This window comes from Oreochromis niloticus, linkage group LG2 (genome assembly GCF_001858045.2).
Source record: "Oreochromis niloticus isolate F11D_XX linkage group LG2, O_niloticus_UMD_NMBU, whole genome shotgun sequence".
NCBI lineage: Eukaryota > Metazoa > Chordata > Actinopteri > Cichliformes > Cichlidae > Oreochromis > Oreochromis niloticus.
The window spans coordinates 14,571,839-14,593,374 of NC_031966.2; the positions used below are offsets into that span (position 1 = coordinate 14,571,839).

Sequence of the window (21,536 nt, forward strand, 5' to 3'; positions counted from 1 at the left end):
ATGATGCATGAGAAATATGGCTGAAAAAAAAAACGCGCCTCAAAACCAAAACATGATAGCAAGTTCATTAAGTTGATAAATGGGCTATAAAAATAAAAGAAGAGCTGCTGAGAAATCAGCTAAAATGAGTACGCTGCTTCCGTGGATAGAGTTTACAGACTTGGGGAAGATAAAGGACGAATGAAAGTTTGTAGAGCTTTCCGACTCTCCTGACATCAACAGAGAGAGAGAGAGAGAGAGAGAGAGAGGGAGGGAGAGGGAACGAGGATTTTGGGGGAAAGAAACCTAAATACAAATCTGTCTGCGTCTCTCACTCTCACAATCGCCAGGCGAACCAGTTTGTGTTGCGCCACTGCGCTTTCAACTTTTTTTTTGTGTGTGTGTGTGTGATTGTAACTCCTTTACTACTCTCACTTTTTACTCCCTGGCAGGGATGTTCCTTGGAAGGAGGTTACACCCCAGCTGAATATTCTCACCTTGGAAGGTTTAGAAGCTAGGCTCATAAGTTCTCGGAGAGTTTGGGAATGGAGAACATTTGGGGAAACTTTTACGCATTTAGCTGAGTGACGCACGAATAGATATTTAAATTTTTTATCCAGCGTGTCATATCTACGTTGTTATTGTCTTCTTCGTCACTGCCAAAGGGATGTTTTAAGTAGACTCGTAGTTACCGAGTCTCTGGAGAGAAGTTTTCTGAATTCGTGCAACAGCGAACTTAATTTGATTTCGGCTTGCATTTTTCTTTCTTTTTTCCAAAAATTCTGCCACAGAAAAAACGTCCTCTTCAACTTACACAGGATCCGCACTTCTACGGTGTCTCCTTCACCCCCCGCGGATTTTCAATTAACGTCTGTTGGAAGTAATTTCGGTGGATTGCTATAATGCCTCCGACCACGCCGGAGAAGCGCGCCGCGCTCTGCCGGGTTTGGGCTCTAGCTTTCGCTCTGCTGGTGTGCGCTACATCGGTGAATGGATGCCCACATAAGTGTAGCTGCTCCGGATCTCATGTGGACTGCCAGGGTCTGGGTTTGAAGACTGTGCCCAAAGGAATACCGAGGAATGCCGAGCGCCTGTAAGAGCAGTTGTTTTATTTCAACTTATCTGTAATTACATCCATTTAGCCAAAGTTGATCATAGAGGGCACTCTGACCTTATTATTCACCTTTTCTACCTTTGCATTACTCCCATGCTCCGCAATGTTGGGATAGTGCATTTTAAACTTAACATGCTCTGTAGGAAGACTGCACGTTTTCGCAGATTTTTCTTACAAACGAACAAAATATTCCCGCTCACTTGATATTTGGACATATCAAACTATGTCTGAACACATTTTTAAAAAACATCTCGAAAACTTAGTCGTGCATTCTTAAACTTTCATCACTTGCACATAACGGTACTTATTTCTTACAGCAGGCTACTGTAATAGCATCCATGTACATCAACATCCCATTTAGTTTAATATATTCATGTTTTTATATTATCTTATAAACCCCCGTCCTGTATGTAAAACTCTCTATTTCTGGTACTTTTTATCTTTCTTTGTTGCCATGATTAGTACTCAGGCTATATAAAGTTGGGACATAACTTTTATATAATAGTGGATAAAGTTGTTTTTTTTTTTGTTTTTGTTTTAAGCGGATGACTGGCTTTATGTGGCTTTTAAAAATCGTAAGGAAACTATTGCTATTAAAAATCCTGTCAGCATATTACTCAAAAGGTACGTCTTACTGTGAAAAGCTGCAATACCTTTAATTTAAAATACTGCTATTTTATTCTAGCTTAATATATTGCATACACAAAAGTGCCCTAAAATCACCTGCGACCCCCAATGAACAGAGGTGGTTGAGAAAACAGTCATGAAGTATCTTTTAGAGAAAGCTTTTGAGTTTTTAAACGGGTCAAAAAAATGTGAGAAAATTGCCTTAAATCACTTTAAATTGTATTCTTTCACATGCCTGGGTAAGACTTTCCAGAGTTTTGTAGAATATGAGTAAAACCGGACTAGATCCTCAGTGTTTTTCACTTCAAGAACTACTGGTTCTTTCTTTCTTTATTCTTAGCCTGGGTGAGAGTTTAAAATCATATTCATTCAGGGACAGAACTCTGACAGGCGCTGCTGCCACCTCCAGCTTGATCTTGACACGTATACATCAGCGCAGCCACACACATGCACTCACAAACACACACCTTTGCTGTTAAGGTATGGAAGTGATTATGCATGACAACAGAGCAGCCAAAAGCCCTGCAGGGGATCAACAACAGACCTAACCTGAGACAACAAACACAATCAGTAGGCTGCTGAGGAAAGTGGGGGGTCATGTTTGTGAATATGTGTGTGTGTGTGTGTGTGGATGTGGGGGGTACTGGTGGATATGAACATGTGATTAGCATGTGTGTGTGTGCAGATTTTTGCTTGGCTGAGTTGTTTCATATGTTTGTTCCTGCGTGTTTGCACTGGCTGGTGTGATTGCTTTTCGTGTGTGTGTGTGTGTGTGTGTGTATGAGTGTTAACAATGAACCCCCATACCTCTACTATTCCATAGGGCTGTTGTGACCTCCTAGGACCTGTTGGCTTTTGCACAGTAATCCCCCGAAGACATTTAGACCCAAGAAAAATAAATAATTAGAGCAGGTTGTGATGGGGAGGTGGGATAACGGGGTCTTCTGCGTCTCCCTGGGGTCCCCAGGGTGGAATATTTGGGGTAGCAGCGCCCCCTCCCTCCCTTTTCAGTCCAGAAACTCTGTGTTTATGTTTCTCTGATTTATCCAGGTCAGTGTTTCAGATGTGACTTTGGCCAAGAGTTGCTCTTTGCCTCCCTCTTTTTCTACCTTCATCTCATTCTCCCTCTGCAGATATATTTTAGGGAGTCTGAGTTGGGAAACATTAAAATGGATGAGATTCTGGTCCTAAAGGTTACAACAGACACTTTGTTTTAGGAGAGATGAGCATTATTGCCCTAAGCAGGGATTTGAGTTTGACAGTTGCGATAAAGTTCATGTGGACAACAGATTCTTGTAACAAAAAAAGTTAACTTCTAAGTAAAAGTTGTAAATTTCAAAAAGTTTCTCAACTATAATTGAATACTTCCACACTTCACCACTGACACATTTACAGATTGCAAAAGCCTAAGGTGTTGATTTCCATTGGCAGAGATTCTTTAAGACTATAAGTTTTTATTTTTCATCCATATTTCAAGACTTTCTGGGCTTTCTCTATGGTATGCTAACACACTCGTCATTGTGGCTTGACATTATGGTATAACAGACTTTTTCATGGCGGCAAAAACTGGCAATAAACTTGAGGTGAAGTGAAAAGTCACAATTAGGCATAAAAGTCCTTAGGATTTGGGTTAAAAAAAGAACTTTATGAATTGTTCATGCTTAAAAGAGTTTAACTGATAATTTTAAAATGAAATGGACCATATACATTTAAATCAACTCCCATCATCCTAGTGTAGAATATAGTTTTATAACTATATTAACTTTGCTTCTGTCACACTTACTATGGCCAGCACTGTCAATATCCCATTTTAGATACTGTCTTTAATTCTTTCCTCTATCATCAATAAATTGGTTAAAGAGTACACAGGATTTCAGTTTGCCAAGATTTTCTTTCTTTGGCTACAGTCCTAGTAGTTAACTGTGTAATGTTAACTTGGTAGAACACATTTTAACAATGGTTCTTAAAGTTTCAACCATCGGCATAACTTTATGCGGAACTTTGGGGGGGTCAAGATCTCTGTCTAAATAAATAAATAAATCTGGGTAAATTCCCAGATGATTAAACATGCAACTATTTTGCTAGTAATAACTAAAATGAGTAAAGAAAATCAACAGCCTACTTATGCAAGATAATTCATTATTTTATTGGTGGGGTTATATTGGTTGGGTCTGATTATTGGGGGGGGTCATATCCCCCCTAACCCCCCTGGAAATTACGCCCATGGTTTCAACATTGCTTTAAATATTGTAGCATGGAAATCCTCCATCTTTTTTCTGATTTTAAAGTTTTCTTGTCATTCTCGCTGAAATATTAGAAAATATAATGTGTTGTATCTGTTACCTCACGACACTAGAACATGCATCAAGGCCGCAAAACATGTAGCATTTAATTAAGGCGAGGCTTTGACCTTATCTTTCCAGGAAAATGTTTTTCAACTTCTACATTGCCGCACCCTCTATAGACACATGTATCGAATCAAAGTAATTTAGAAAGATTTCTCGAAGGTTTATGAAACCAAATGTAAAAATTCACAGCAGAGTAAAGCAGAAGTACGTGACACATTGAATTAAGAGGATTTCATGATATACTGCCACGTTATATAACACTGAAACATTTCACAGTGGTAAATTTCCTGAGGAACGGTGGGTGCCTGGAGTGAAGAAAATCAGTCAAGATGCGCTGTAAAGCATGAAAGCACTGTAACGCTCATGTAGCTTTCACAATATGCCCCCACTTACCCTTTTTATTACACAGTGCAAAAGTTTGAATCTAGTTTCTTTCTGCTACATGTGAAAACGAGTAAGCAAGAGCCACAGTCCACCTGTCATAACCACAGAATCAATCTCTTTAAAAGCCTAGTCTTCCTCACTATTGTAAACATTTGGAAAGGTTAACGAGAGAAAAACTGTGGTGGCCCCAACTGTTCACTTAACAGACACACTCACATGCTGCCAGCCTCAAAGATTACCTCGGGCCAGTCAATTCCGTAATGTTCTACTTGGAAAGCCACTTGAGGCCTCATTTGCATCTAATTTGAGTGGAGGGTTTTTGGGGATGGCTTAACAGGCTTAACGAGGTTGGGTAAAGTGAATTGAAACATAAGAACGGCTTTTCTCTCTCGGGTTCGGTTCACACCTGCCCTACAGGGTCTGCATAGACACACATACAAAAAAGCACAAACACTTTTTTTTTAAGATTCAAATTCCAAACTGTTGCCTCAACTGCTGTGAAATGTGGGAGAATCAAATGCCGTAAACTCCAAAGGGAGCTTCCAATCGCTTGAGCTGCAGTTTGGTTTTTTTCTGCATGTGTTTGTGCAAGCTTTGCATGTTTTAATTTTGTCAGAATGTGCATGTGTGCATGATTGCATCCTCATATATGCACTGTGTTTGTAGTTGAATGGCAGCAAGTTTCCTCAGCCAGCTTTGCACAAGCTAAATTTGAGTTTAACAGTCTAGTTTTCTGTTCCCTCGCTAACACCACTTTAAGTAAATTTTGGCAAGATTTGTACAGGCAACACCTTCTGTGCTTTCTCTCTTCTCAGCTAGCTCTTTCTCCCCTTCTGCTCTTTAATTTCCCTTCCTCTCCAAGCTTTTTATCTTTATCCCACCTTTGTTTTTTCTCCTACATCTCTCACTCTTTCTGCCCAACTTCTTTTCTTCTCTACTTTTCCTTTGCTTCACTCCTCAGTTCCACCACTTTTTTTCTGACCTCCACCTCCCCCTCCGCCACACGCACTCACACACACCATCAGTTTGCCAGCAGCATCTCTCCAATAGAGTTTTCACAACCCCCATTTCCCCTCAACGTGCCAACCTACTGTACCACAGAGCGCATAACAGTAGGATCCCTGCTGCTGCTGCTGCTGAGTGTGTTTGTGTGGACACACACACTTTAGCCGCTGCTTCTGGCTCTTATCAAAGCTTAGTGTTGATTGGCCAGTGGACGCTCTAACCACCACACCCTCGGCTATGAAACGGCATTTCATGGTGGGGCTGGAATTTTGTGTGTGTGTGCGAGATCTCTGAATACTTTGGTTCTATCCTGCGCATGGAGCAGACCAGCTAATTTGTGCTGACATAGTTCTAGTTCCCTAAATTTAGAATAATTTGATTGGATCAATCTGCAGTGACTAAAGTACTGTGGTGTAGACTTCCCAGCTACTTTTGGCTCTGTCTTGAATATTTATCTGACATCATTGCAAATAACAGTGTTTTGTATACAGCTGCTAGCCCCACCCAAAGAGTCTGATAATGTTAAGTTCAAAATGTGTTCCAACAGTTTTGATGTGTTCCATGAATCTGAAGTTGTACTGCTTTTGTTTTATGGGAACCAGGAAACTAATTATGATGTTTGTGCAATATTTCTGCATATGAATGAACACAGCCTTTGGTAACTGTTGAACAAAAGCCATCGTTAAGTGAAGACCGTTCTTTACTGTTATCGTGGGTATGATGATGATGTAATTTGTCTGAAGAGCAGCCGAGTGTTATTGCAATAGCAGACAGGGCTAAACTCAGAAGTAAAAACCACAGTGAGCTTGCTGTTTTCCAACAGCCTCTTAATGTCACGCCTATCATCCATGGCCATCTTGTGGTAATCACTTTGTGCCCTTCTAACTATGTTTGATTCAGTTATGGTATGCCAAATGGCACAAGTGAGGCTAACCAACATTTAGGCTCCATTTCTAGGTCAGTGGGTGATATTCTTTTCCTCAAGTTTCTCCAGCATGCGGGCACATGACCTTTCTATATAATTACTTTAAGCCTGTCAAAGAGGGAGCCAGCTGGCGTTGATAGTGGGCACTGCCCTTCTGGGAAATGGATCAAGCCGGATGCTACATTAAAACATACAGACATATTCAAATGTAACGAACAAATAAAACACATAGAGGTGCACATATTGGAGTGTACTGCACTTGTGAGGGCTCTTACTACCTACAGTAGGCTCTTACTCTAACCTTAATCATCAATACTAGAAAATCCAGTTTTGAACACAAAGTTAATCCTAAAACCTTATTGTTGAAATGTGCGTTTCTTTTTTTTGCTTTATTCTCAGCACATTACATACTGTATCAAATTATGCCAAATGATTGCTGAGATGGATGCACATTGTTTCCTGGGAATATAAAAAAAGCTTCTATGATGACTCAGGGGTGGTCAGTCCATTTTCTTTCACATGAGAAACTGGTACTGATATGAAGGACAGAGCCAAGAAGCTTATAAAGAGATAAAATTAATATTAAGCAGACTTGAGTTCCACTTGTTGAAACAGTCCCAGTTTCTCATGTGACCCTTTGGGAAAATTAATTACCTACCCCTGGACAAGCCATCAATAACTAACACATTTCATTTGGAGTATAAAATGAAAGAGAACATGCCTGAAAATCCTTCTTAACCAAGCTGGACCAGAAAAGGTCTGTTAACTGTGATGGATGTGAACAGCGTGGGTGTTTATTTCACAGTTTGCTTTCATTTCCACTTGAAAGCAAGTTTTGTTAACCTGGGGGTTGCTTTAACACCTGTGTGATTAATTGACAGCTTGTATTTTCTTCTTCTTTTTGCAGTACTATGTCTTAGGTGACCTCAGTAATTAACTTGTGGTACTATTACAGAAGAATCATGATTTGATGGTGACTGAAAAAAATAGGCTGTATGTGATTTTCTTTTAATCTTCAAACAGCTATTTGATGCAGTAAGAACCAGCCGAAATGTCCTCTGTGTTAAAGTCCCAAAACGGGTCCTCACAAACTTAGCGCAAGAGAACACGCAGGCATGAAAAGGTACATAATTTAAATGAAATGCATATTCATGAAGCACATAAGAATCTAGCCTGCAGTCCCACACATACAGTGCACACTCATCATTAGGCAGGCACCAGCTCACACAGTTCACTCTCATGCATTCACCAGAAATAACATGAAACTGGTTAGATGGAAACTTTGACATGTAATGAGAGAGAGAGAATTTGTGTCACATAGAAACAACCCGGAGTCACGAATGACCTTCTGTGACTTTCTGCTGAATGAGAAGTCCTCAACTTGGAGGACTTCAGAGTGTGTGTCATACTATAACACTAGTATAGATTTGTGTGTGTGTGTGTCTATGCAGTGAGCTTGGAGTTGTTTGATGTTAACAAGCTATGCCACTGTTTTGTTAGGCCACTGTCACCAAAGCAACATATTACTTCCCTTCTGCAGGGACTTTATTTTCTCAGTGTGGGTTTCTGTGTGTACTCCTTCACTACACCTGTGTATATACATTTTTATGTAGTTATTTGTGGGTATGTGGCAGAGTAATAGAGTGACTTCCACCACAGTGTTCAGTTTGCAGGCCACTGCTTAGATAGACTATTTATGTGAGTCTGCAAGCTTATGGAGAAACGGGTCACTGCACTGTGTATGCATGCATCAGTGTGTTTCTGTGTCTCTCTGTCTCTGTCATTCATGTCCTCTTTCAATCTCTCATTCATCCTAATCTCATTTTCTTATCTTCTTGTTCACTCGTTCTCATTTTTTTTCTGACTTGGACCCCATTGAGGAAGCAGCAGGGCTTGTTCTTGTCAAGTGGCCTCTCAGCAGCCAAATTACCCCTCCACCCGCACCCCAGCCCATTCACTTACAGTACAGCAGTAGTAAATCTAGACAAAAGCAATGCAACCCTATAAACTCCGGCAAAGAAAAGAGCTAACCAAATACAGGGCTGGTTTACAGCCCCTTTGGCTTGTGACTCTAAAAGAAAGGGATGCTTTCAGGCGTCTCCCTAATGTGGTCAAGCCTGTGTGGTTAACAGCGACACCAAACTATGAAATTTCTCGAGGTGGATCAGTATTAAGATAGAATATAGACTCTGAAGGAAGGGGAAATAAATTGGGACTGACAGAAAACAAACCAATTGATGATGGAACACACAAGGAGATGCATTACTCGCTCAGATTTCAACAAAATCTAATCAGTCTGGGGTATTAAATGTGAAAGCTGCATAACAAACAATTTAAAAGACTGAGACATGAATAGGAGAGAAATGTGGTGTAAGAGATGAAGATGACTTTAAGGGGAAAAACAAATCCAATAAAGCTAAATCAGAATGAAGCAGTGTTAAAAAAGAACCCCCCCCCCAAATGAAAGCACGGATTAGATAGGAGGGAGATGTATTTTGCATCATTCAGACAGGATTCCCCTTTATGGAGTGAAAGCGAGTGTCCTTCAGTAAACAAAATATTTAACTGACTAATGGCTCTTTTATCTCCGGTCTCTCTGCCCTTGTTTGTACCTTTGTTCTCTTTTCTGGTGCTCTTCTTTCATTATTTAGTTTCACTTGGCATTCCTAGAATTCAGCAGATTGCACAGCTCTAAAAAAAGCGTATTTATTTGTACAGAGAAGGATTACCCAAATATGGGTTAGCAGGCATAACTTAAAACTGCTATCACAATTTCCCCATACTTCTGAGAAGTATACACAGCCAGCAGAGTCTAATAAGCCCCTTTTCCATTAGTACCTACTCAGATCGACTCGTCACGGATCGCCACGACTCGACTTATATTTGTGGTTGTCCTCATCACAACGCATCCGAGTGTCCCCTGACGTAATTAATACCCTACAAGAAAGGTGGACGTCGAAGAAAGAATATACCTGCTGCTCTGTCTCTGGCTTTTCATCAGACTCGGGGAACATGGCGTTGTTTTTGTAGCCATTTTCCTCATTCCCTGGTTTTTAAAAATGGCGGTTTTAATTTTCGTGAATGAGATGCTCTCGTGAATCATCAAGTGACGCCACTGACCAGCCAATCGGTGGCATGCAGTCAGACGATGTCACATTTTAGTAGCTGCTCGGATCACTTGGAACCCTAAGCGAGCGGGTACTAAAAAAGTACCAGGTACTATGACCTAATGGAAATCCCTGAAAACCTTGGCGAACCATGTCGAGTCGATCCGAGTAGGTTCTAATGGAAAAGGGGCTATAGGGATGTCTTGCTCTAGCTGCAGGAAACCTATTGTAGCAGACAAACTTTTGATTTCTTGGACAACCAAACAACAAACACTTGATGCAACGACTGTAGTTATGGATTTAACAAAGAGACAAATAGAAAAGATGTGAAATATATATAGAGATCTAATGATTAAGGCAGATGGAATGTGAAGCACTGTACTTGGGACAAATGGAGCAAACCAATGAGATACACTTACAGATGTACAGTACAGGCTTTTGATCATAAGTTAAAAAAAAGCTTTCAAAGCAGAGCCAGAATTTTAGAAAGTTAAGGAATTAAATACTAATTAGCCTCCTCTGTTATTTTTCTATTAATTTTTTTAATTTACAGCGTTTTTAAACACATAAATTAGGCTTCAGCGCTTTTGCTGACAGATATAAAGCAACGCTAATGCTGACATATTGAATCTTTTTATTTCTCTCTTTGCCTGAAAGCACAGCCTTTAAATAACCTGCCTTGTGTAATTGTAAAAAGAACCTGATCTCAGCGCTCTCAAAGGTACTGTAGCTTGCGTTTGCACTCATTACTTACTTTTTTTTTTTTTTAATTGTGTGTATATGAGAATGAAGAATATGTGAATGCCTGGAAAACTCTTGAGTGATGATTGTTGTATATCCCCGAGAGCAGCTTTGTAACAGGAGACAGTTCATTGCCTATTATCATCACTATGACAAAGATTCAAAACAGCAGTAAATGGTTGCACAGGGGACCAAATGTTCCACAAACTCCCCAAGATTTCCAAAACTCTGAGTTTTTTGCAAACTGTTGTAGGTAATATACAGACCATGTGTAGGCCGGTGTTGATCAGGTTTTTCTTTTGAAAGCTTGCCATGGCTAGATCTCTCAATTGTGCTACTGACTCTATGTTGTACATGTAATAACTTAAAGAGGAATTCCTCATAGTGAGCACACTGCATAAATGAAACAGTTAAACAGCACACAAGCATCTATCATTTTGCCAACCATATTGAAGATCTGGACCATATAGGTGCTCCAATTAGCTGCTGCATGATAGTTGATTTTTTTCCTTTATTATCTAAGATATTGCACGATCCCTGTTACTCTCTTGATTACTGTTGGGCTAAGTCTGTTTCTCATTCTTGTTAATTATATACTCTTGACTGTATTTGGTGTGTTTAATTTGCTCTACTGGCACATGCACCAGTCTATGTGTGTTGATCCAGTTTCCTATTATACGCAAAGATTATGCCTTACTTTTGGTCTAAATCTATTTATGACATCTAAATTTCTTCCTCATATGCTACCACTGAATTTATTTTTCACTACTGCTTTCACAGTTCCACAAAGGCTTCTAGTAAAGTCTGCATAGGCCAATTAATCTTCCCCCTTTATTTGGTGTACGTTTCACTTGCTACATAAATGTGCTCCTTAAAAGTGAGAGCAGAAGAGAGCACTTAAAGCTGCCTTAGTTTGCATTGGCCAAATGTAATATCTAAACATTTGAAGTGGATGGATTTCAGCTATAGCAGAGCCAATTTCAAAGCGGCATGACACCTGGCCTGAGTGTGGCGAGCACAGAGCTTAGAGGAAAAGGAAGAGAGCAATTAGGATTCCTTGTGTAAGTGGTAGATTTAGAGAATGAAATTGAGCATATCTATCTATGAGTGAGAAGGAGAGTAAAAATGGAGGAATGAGAAAGTGAAGCAGCACAAGAGCTTTTTTGGAAAATAACATGAGATTAGCACAGGAAGTGAATGCATTTGGAAATGAGGTGTGGGACAGAGGTCAACAAAGGATGAAAGTGAGTGAAAGAATGGAGGGAGAGAACGATAACTATGGTAAGCACAACAAACATGTAATGCTTTATGGAGGGAGAGGAAAAAAGGGAAAGAGGAAATGTCACAGTGTCCGAGACTGATAAAACAGAGAGAGGAAACTTCAGTGCTTTATCTTTATTCCCTATTGTCCCAGATAGAGGGGAAAAAGAGGACAGAGTTCAAGAAAACAAAAACAAGACAGACAGAGATACAGGGTCAAGGTGAGAAAAAGAAGCACAGCTAATTAGCCAACAACCAGACATGTCAAAACATTTAAGCTCAACACTGAACTCTGCTAATCTTTTACCACAGTGGCGGTTTTTTCATTTATTAGTATTTTGGAAGTCGCCTGATATTTCATTTTTTAACATTCCTTTCTAAAAGTTTTCTCTCTGATTTTTCTCATTGCCAATGGTGTAGCCAACCACTAACATTGTCCTGAAGGCAAATCAGTCCTGCTGCCACCTCCACCTCACACACACTATGCATTTGTCACCGTAAAGTCAACCCGTGTGTCACCCTAAGGCAGTCAGACTGTAAAGTTCACTTCTCAGTGGTCTAGAGTGAGATGTGGTGGGGGCTGCCTCTGCCTGTGTGTGCATGTCTTTGTTGAATGGGATATTAATTCCCTGGACACCTGCTGTTTGCATTCTTGTCTTATCCCCTAGTCGCAAACACACACACACATGCAAGCACGGCTTACTTCTGCCTGTAATGGAAACAACGGTTAGGGCTTTTGTGCTAACGTATTTCATTAGTAGTCTGAATGCTGGTCATTTAACTGTTGATGCTAAGTTAAGCTTTACTGCCAGGTGGGCTGTACACCTAAGCTTTAACAGACCAGGTGCATGAGAACGGCAGCCTCATCAGCTTTCGTCACAGTTTCTTTGTCTTTGCTTTGTTCTTAATGAATTCTCTGTGCACACATTTACTGATTCCAAGGAGCTAAGTGAATAGATTTACTAACTCATGTAAAAATACTGTGGGTAGTGCATTTTATTTATTATTTCTTTAAGTTTTTGAAGTGTACCAGTAGCACCATTTAGTTATAATGAACAGAATTCTTTTATGAAAGAGGGAATTATTGTTTATTTAATATTATGCCAGGTATTACTGGTTTTCTTACCTCCTAACAATGCTGTGCTTTTTTCACAGCTTTTTCCGATGACATCACTGCCAAGCAGTGTGCTGTGCATCCAAGATTTTCATTTAATTTCATGCCACATGTCTGTGTGTTTTTATGGCAGCGGTGTAGACTCCACAGTTTTTAGGCAGTGAGGTTTGATGGGATTCTGCCATTGTGCTGTACCTGGAACTGTATACTCAATAATTGCTTAACTGCAAAGCAATCTCCTTAGTAAGAGCAGAAGTTTCCACTGTGAACATAAGAAAGATGGAGATAAGGATTGAGAGATTAGAGAGAGAGAGAAAAAAGAAAATAAGGGTAGGAAAATTGTAGCCAAGTGTAAAAGAGTGAGAGATTGAGATAAAAGAGGAGAGATTAGGGATGGAGAGGAAAAACAGATGAAGGTGAAGAAAAAGTGTTTAGTCAACTGTGAAACAGTGAAAGATAAGACGTGAAAGATTGAGACAGGGAGAGACGAGAGGGAGATTACTGAGAAAGAGAAAAGTGGAGAGTAAGGCTGGGAACGCTGGGTAAAGCTGGCTGTGAAGGACTGACAGACGGACATTAGAGAGCAATGATCGAAGAGAGATTTGAGATAGATGAGGAGGAGGATGGAGCGTAAATAGAAAACTGAAAGATTGTAACCAAGGGTAAGCTATAGATTCACTAAACACTTCATTAGGTACACTTTTTCATTATTGTGGTGGACCTCTTTTTGCCTTCCGAGCTGCCTTTGCTCTTCATGCCATACATTCAACACGGTGCGGGTGAGTGTGGACTCCTTTTGTGTAGAGTGAACTTATTGTCATATTCAAGAAACTAGTTTGAGGTGATTCAAGAGAAACAGTTTTACTTACAAGTGCTTGTTTGGTGCACCTGTTTGACATGGTGTGCTGTCCTGCTGGAATCAGCCATCAGACATGGGTCATAAAGGGAGGGACAGGGATGGTCAGCCACATTACTCCCATATCATTACACAACCATCAGCAGTCTGAACCATTAGTAGAATAAGGTTAACCCGTGTGAGAATTTTAGTCACGGTTTCCTGTTCTCAGGTGACAGGAAAGTGGCAACTAGTGTGGCCCATCAACCCATCCCACTTGTCACTTAGGCTGGTCTTATCTTACTGTCTGAAAGATAAGGGGAGATAGCAGAGGGTACAGCCAGATTTATGGTCAAGCAGTGGTAGCGCATTCGCTGTCCTTTCCACTCAGGGATGCCCATCTGCCCACAGTTAGCTCTTGTCAGATGGAGGCAGTGTAAAAAGCATGTGGTACACCCAGTCTGTAGGCTACTCTTACTTGTGCTGTTGTTGGTCCATCAGCCGGCTGTCGAGAAGAGAATTTTTTGGTTTTTTTAAAGCTTCTTTTAAGGTTTTTTTTCACTGCTCTCCCATTGCCGGTGAACCTCGCTGTTACCCTCTTCTCTATTCCAGCCCACTCAACCAGTAAACATTTGTCAGATACTTATGTCATCCGCTTCCAATGATGCACAGTCAATATCTTGGAGGACTTCGCAGGGCTAGGGTGAAAACCTCTCACCCTTCTGTACAGCCAGACTATAAAACCAGCTTCAGACAGAGAGGAGAGGAAGGACAGAGGTAGTGTGGTGGAGTAACAGACATGAACAAGAAAAACTGTTTATTTCTGAAGCAAATCAGCTCTTTCCTCATTTTCAAATTAATAAATCAAACCTCTATTGAGTTTTTCTCCACTTCCAAGAAGGCTTATAATTGTCAGTGCCTTGCATTTCAAGGAACTGGCAAAGCCAAAAACTTGGAAGGCTTGTGACAAGAACCAGCAGCATATAGTCTGGATAGTGAAGCAGCTCACTGTCAAAATGTTATCTGGTGTCTCGAATGTCTCGAATGAAATGTTAAGATGGATGAGACTCGGCATCAACGTGAAACTTCATCCTGGTTTCTTTGTCTTTCTCAGTTCATTGCTTTAGTGAGCTATACATAAATGCAGAAGTATTATACCTAAGCAGATGTAAGTGTTCAAACAGAGGAGTCTTGATTGTTTATGTCAAGCTCATTTCTCAATATGTCAGTTTATTGTCGGAAAGCAAAAGTTAATTTTAGCAAGAAATGTGGGCTGCACTCAAACCAGAGACGTTGTCAATAAAATAGTGGTTGCTTCCAAACCCCTGGGCATCTGACAGACGATGAATGATTTAAAATCTATTTTAAACATGCAGTGTTATATCGTCCCACAAAACTATACAGTATACAGCTTCATTATTGTTTACCTTCAATCAACTATTTATTATTATTTATTGTTCGTTTTCCTGATCATGTGGTGGCCGTTTTGTTCCAGCAGTCATGAACAACATTGCCACAGTAACATTTTGGTCTTCACCAACACCTGAGTAAAACAATTTGGTTGTTTCTGTGCTAAATGCTCTTAAGCATTCGTCACCTAAACATCTACTTTGTCTTTTTTGCTTTTCATTTTATGCCATTAAGTGCTGACGTGTTTTATAAACACATTATTGTGGAAAAAAAAGGCATGTCTGGAAAAGAGGCGGATGGCAGGGGTGAGAATGAACTGAAACATTTGCGGCTGTAAATCAAATCCACTGAGTTGAGTTTCTACAATTCTCTGCAGGAGTTTTTAACTTTTCATTAGAAACGCTCCCCCGCCTAAACCACACAAACCTTTTTCTAGTAGTATGAATGGACTTTTTCCTGCTGTGTGCCATTTATGAGAAAGAATATCTGTGGAAAATATTTGAAGTTCTTGTGTGAAAATATTGTGTGATCATGTGCGATATTGCCATCTGATCTATTGTTTGGATAAAATATTCACATTCAAACCCTTTTTAGGGTTTCATATTTTTGAATGTAAACACAAGTACGTGACAGGGATCTCATTTCTTGTTGCTTATGATTTAAGCCAGCTTTCCTACACTTCATCTGACGTGCCGGATTGGATCAGTCATTTTTGGGACATCCCACTGCTACATATGAGATATTGTAGTTATTCATTACTCTGGAGCCCTTTCAAGAACACCCTGTTGGACCAAGGACCCCATTTTGGGCTTTGGAGAACTGGTCTGGGCTATAGCAACCCTCTCTGTCACAAGCTGGGGAATGGCTCTTATTAGTGGCCCTTGCTATGTCAGCTTGGGGAAGCCTTTTGAAACCTAATATCGTCTTAAATCAGATTTATAAATGTTTAGGTGTATTATGAAAAACACACATGCTGCCTGCGTTGGCAAAACCTTGTGCTATTTGTGTGTGTGTGTGTCTATGGTTCTGAGAGCGAGTGAAAGCTTTGGAGGAGTTCTGTGTGTGAAATAAGAGAGAAAACTGTGTGAGTGTTGTCTGTCTGTGCCCTTTCTTTCTGTGTGTGCGTATGTTTTTTTCTTTTTCCTTGCCCTAATTCCTGCAGTGCGACAGCGTTTCAATAAACATCAAACCCGTATAAAGGGAACCAGTCTATACACACATACACTCAGGCAGTCAGTTCATATTGCAGTATGTATACATTGTGCACCCATAGTTAAAACTGATTGAATGACAGTCAGGGAACATGATAAGCTTTTAAACTGTGATAATGGAAAGAGAAAAAAAAATTTTAATTGAAAAATTTGTTTTCCAGTAAGCAATTGTGCATCAGAACAGAAGTTTCTCAGTGCTTGGTTTGCTTGTGTTTGTATTTGTATGCATGTGTGCGGGCCTATATGCTGTGGAGTATTCTCATGCCCTGTCGTTTTGCCACTTGGTGGGCGCTTGTTTGCTTTCACAGTTGTGTTAAAGTTACATTATACTCACAACTGAATGTATTTTTGACTGAATAAGTCATTTTTATCCTCTGTTTTTCTCTTTCTAGGGATTTGAATAAAAACAACATCACCAGAATCACTAAAGTGGACTTTTCTGGCCTCAAGAACCTCAGGATTCTGTAAGTTTCTTTCCTTTTTTCAATTAAATTTTTAGTCAGTAAAACATTAGGCTTTGCTCACATTCCCTCCAATTTATTTGAGGACTTTAACTTATTTTAAATCAATCAGGATGTATGAAAATGTATTATTCAGATTGCAGTTACCTGAAGTATTTTGTTATGTGCTGAAATCTTCTTGATGTTGCTTCTTTGAGCTGTATGTGAGAATACAAATGTCTGATTACACATTAAACAGTGCCTTTGTACTGGCTAGCTGTGCCACTAGTTCCCCAGTACACAGTCTGTATAATGTCTGATTGCACCCATGCGAGAACAGAGCAGGTAATTGTCTAGTGAACTTAGAGCGGGCCAGTGGGAATTATGCATCCTGACTTCTGTATACTCTACCCAGGCAGCCACTTGCCTAAACTAACCTAAATTTTTCTAGCAGAACCCTCTGAAGCTGACTGTCTCCTCTTATGTGCTGCATGCAAGGAACCAGCACTTCCAGATAGTTGCCATCATTAAGTCACTTTACTTTTTCCTTCTTAGGTACTAAGTTGGCTAATAAGTTGAATCTACCAGATACAGTACCATCAGGTCTTTTAATCTGTCCTCTCTTTAATACCTAATTGTGACTTGTATTTGTTTCTTTACAAGGAATCCCATTAACAAAAAAGTTCCATGCTGTAGCAATTAAGCAAATGGTATATTTACCTAATGGGCCCGTATATGGCTATAGGGGGAAACAAGTCTCTATAAAATAAAGTTTCCCATCCTAATGAGGGCATTTAGAACAAGAGAGAATGCAAGTGTACTATCCAAGGAGTTGAATTTTGCAATTACTGAATATTTACAAGGTTAAATAATAGAGTAATGGTGAGCTGACATGCCAGCAACAAGCAGCATGACTTCCATTTACTATAGAAGCAGCACAACAGCGAGATGTTGACCTGGTACGGATACGATGATGGGAAACTAAGTGAAGCAATTCATACTGAAAGAGTTTCTCACTGTTCCTATGAAAAAAGAGAGATTTCAAATTCGACTCTCAAGTCTTTCTGAATAATTCTGGGGAATGCTGACTTTTGCAATTCTGGGAAAACCAAAGCTGAAATTTCAAAGTAGTAGCATGATTGCTTAGAGGTAGGCAAACAAGCGAATTTGAATCATATCTATTAAACTGAAGCACAAAAATGATACAGATTAATTCAAAAATACTGCTGGTCTTAAAACAATACTCACTCATATGTAACAGCAGTTTTTTGTTATGTACACACTGACTAAAAACAAGATTGCCTGTAGAGCATTAGGGATGTGCAGCCTGAACCAATTTCATGTGCATCACTGGAGATTTCAACCGTTCTGATATTTTATCTATTCAGAAATGATCTTGTTTCTGGGGCATGAAAAAGGGAGCTAAAACATCTAAACCACTCTGGCCACCATTACAATTACCAAACACTGAACAGGTCCCTGTTGACGTATGAAAAACTTTAAAGTATAAAGTGTATATATTGTATTTTTTGCCTTTCTGGCTTATCATATCTAAATAACTACACTTAGTCCAGATTGACTGCTCACGTTCTCTCAGCTGTCCTAATTAAGTTCAAGGGCTCTCTCACTCCTTTTCCATAAGCGGCTGAAATCAGTGTGTATGTGAGAACTTTAATAACTATAATCACCGCTGGCTGCATGCAGCTTCCCTCCACACTCTGTTTTAACCAAACCAGCAGATAAAAATACACTCCCAGTACAAATCCACTAAGGAATGGAAACGAGTTTCTACATGTGTGAGTGTTTGCGCTTGTATTGGCATCTGTTTATTCATATTCCTAAATATAGGACCAAAGTGGAGTTTGGAACGTATGTCAGTCATTGGGTCAGGATTCATCTGTGCTCGAGTTTTCTTTAAGTAAAACACAGAAAAATTAAAAATGTAAGTGTTTGCATTTTGCATGCATGGAACAGGGTTAGAAGGACCCACAGAAAAAGGCAGTGTATATGTGTGTGAGTTGAGTGTGGCAAGCCAGCAAGTCGTTTCATGTGGTTTGTGATAAACTGCTGTGACATTTCTCCTCTCTAAATCTCTGAAAGAAATTGGGAGGAGACGGCTTGGGAAAGAGGAGATGGTCGGGAGAAAGCACACTTTCAGAGACATACATATTCTAGTATTTTGGATCCTACAGCACACATGGTCACCAAAAATTGTCTTATCTTTGCTTTAATAGGTATCGCTGTTATATACCAGAACCCAATCTCATTCGTTCTCTCTCACAGACAAACATAAGTGCCTAGTTCTGAGATTCCAGTCATTTCAGCCATATGTGCCTCCTATGGGAGAACTTGTTTAAAGCCGCTAACATTTTTCCCAGGGTAGGTTACAGAAAAAAACCAGTATAACTCCTAAATACCCCTGCTTACATCTGAGCTGTAATTACCGATAATTTGTCCTGCAGAAGGACTTGTCTGCCCTCATGTAATCTCACTTCTGTTTAAAAACATCCAAACAGCTAAGCGATCTGTTTTTGCATTCGCACCACCAAAGACCACAGGGTGCGTAAAAGAAAAATCTCGTAATTAGACTGATTTGCGACGCTTCAAACCTTCCAAATCAATCGATCACACGGCGTGCTGTTTTCCGATTAAACATGTAATATTGTTTTCTGTTCATGCGAAAACATCGAATTTGATTCAGGGGTTTGGATATTCTTTAAATTTGCACAACACAGCTTGCCTCTGCATGCACGCTACGTGAACAACACTTAGCCTAATATCTTTGGCAACCTCACTTTGCAAGATTTCTTCCAGATTGTGGCGAAATTGAGTAATTCCAAACAAATTTAGATGTAGGTGAAAACTTGTACTTGATATTGAACGCTTGGCCGGGGAAATTCAGTGTGGTTTCACCCATTGTGTGTGTAAATAATAAGTGAAGTTAATATCCCCTGAAGTATTTCCTTATTTCCTTCAGAGGCCGAGTTCTCGCAGTTTGCTATAAGGTAGCGTGACATCATCGTTCTTTTTATAACCGTTGACTGAAGTTAGAGTTATTAGACACTCCAGTCCCCACACACATGAATTCAATTCTTGTTTGCTCTCTTTTTTTCCCCCATCGTTCTCCAATGTCTCTGTGGATGACTAATGCTTGATACAGACCAATATAAAAACAATACCTCATCTGAGCGATATGCCAGCATTGACTCCCCGCACCATGTGTTTGGCTTAACATCCATGGCCTTTCTAAACTTCATTCAATAAATCAGCGTGCGGTTGATCTCTCATTTGGACAAATAAACTTTGATAGTTATTCAGAGTTATGCGTTGATTTAGCTTTCCCTGGAGTACACAGGAAATGCTTTTCTATAAGGACAGAAACAAAAAAAAACAAAAAAACCCCCAAAAAAACGCTGCTATGCTGGAATGAACATGCTGGATTAATCTTGGCTTGATTGTAAATTATGATTGATGCTGGAGTCAGAAATGTGCACATGCTTATGTGTGTGTTTGGGAATTCTTGCTACCAGCGCATAACTCCCTACCTGCGTTAAACGATTCCACACATATGTGTTTGGGGTGTTTCTGTTTAGAAACTGATTCAGGAATACTCAATAGCTGGAGCTATTTTTTTAATTTATTTCAGTTAACAGCAAATATTACTGATGATTTTTTGGAAAACATTTATATAAATCAAAAAATGCTTCCTGTTATCAAGAGTTATTTTTCCTGGAAAATGTTTTGTTATACAAAATGAACAATATTGTGAGAATAAGCCAATTACCATCTCTTGGTGCGCCAGTGCTTCGAAAGTGTTTCAAGATGCTCTGACTTTTTTATTTATATGTTTACATACTTTATATACATGAATGTGCGAGCGTATTTGTCTGAGTCTGTTATCTTTCATCCAAGTCCAACATATCTCTGTGTCTCTGTGTAGAGTCAGTATGACAGGCCATGGATTAATGCCTGGATATGTAAACGTTTTGTTTGAAAGAATATTTAAAGAAGAGGCGTGCCAAAACAATTCAAAGTCCACATGTTAGGCCAGACAGGACTCTTTTTGAGATGACTTCTTTTGTCTTTGGTTGTCTCTCACTTGATCCAGCTTGTCACTCTACATCTTGCTGTTTATATCTGGCTTGTATCTTCCTTTCACTTTTCTCCACCTTTGCTTTTCAATGTTTTTTCCCCCCCTTGTTTTTTTTTTCTTCCTCACATCATCCACTTTTTTCCCCCTTCAGCTTCTTCCTCCCTGTCTTCCTCTCAGGACATGTCACTCCTAACATCCTCAGACAGAAAATATAAACACACATATCAGTTGAGATGTTTTCTCTCCATTTCTCGATCCCATCTGGAAAACCTTAGTTTGCCCCCAAAACATGACAACACTGAGAAAGCAATGAAGGGGAGATATGGGTTACACTGAAAGCACCGCAGAAACGACTTAAGCGAAATGGAGAAGATATCAACGGAAGAATGGGAAAGAGATGGTTTGTTAATTGTTTATTTTGGAGTGGTAGGTTGTAACATTTGTGAAATACTTTGAGTCACAAAATGTTTGTTTCATGCCAGATTCATGTGTTCAGTGCACTGATTGCTTGTGTAACCGCTTTTTTAACAGTGCAAGTGTCTGTCGAGTTGTTTGCACTGGCCAGAAAAATATATTTATCTGCTGTTTCTGGCTGGAGATGGACATTCCCAATTCCATGAGTGCCTCACAATTTGATATTTAAATTGAATCATTTTAAAGACATGCCTAATGAAACTGTGCAAAGTTACTGACGTAAAGATCGGCACTTGGGATTTTTCCTGCCTTGTCATGATCACAAAGAGTCACCGAGTATATTTGCTTGTGTTGCTTTTGCATTTTTAAAGTTACAAAAATAACTACAACATATTTTCTTTCTGTTTCCTTGCCTGTCGCCACAGTCATCTTGAGGACAACCAAATCACTGTTATCGAGAGAGGAGCCTTTCAAGACCTAAGACTGCTTGAGAGACTGTAAGTATGCCATTATACACTGCTTCCTATAG

At 39.7% G+C, this 21,536-nt stretch overlaps 1 protein-coding gene across 1 annotated transcript in view; it reads left to right on the plus strand.

Moving 5' to 3' along the window:
* The first annotated feature begins 292 nt into the window (after window positions 1–292).
* Window positions 293–21,536, plus strand: part of slit3 (slit homolog 3 (Drosophila)) — a 229,056-nt gene continuing 207,812 nt past the window's right edge. Inside the window, exons 1-3 of the mRNA XM_005467284.4 lie at window positions 293–1,072; window positions 16,453–16,524; window positions 21,433–21,504. Coding sequence (XP_005467341.1) covers window positions 882–1,072; window positions 16,453–16,524; window positions 21,433–21,504 — 335 coding nt within the window. The 5' untranslated portion in view covers window positions 293–881. The remainder of the gene's footprint in view (window positions 1,073–16,452; window positions 16,525–21,432; window positions 21,505–21,536) is intronic.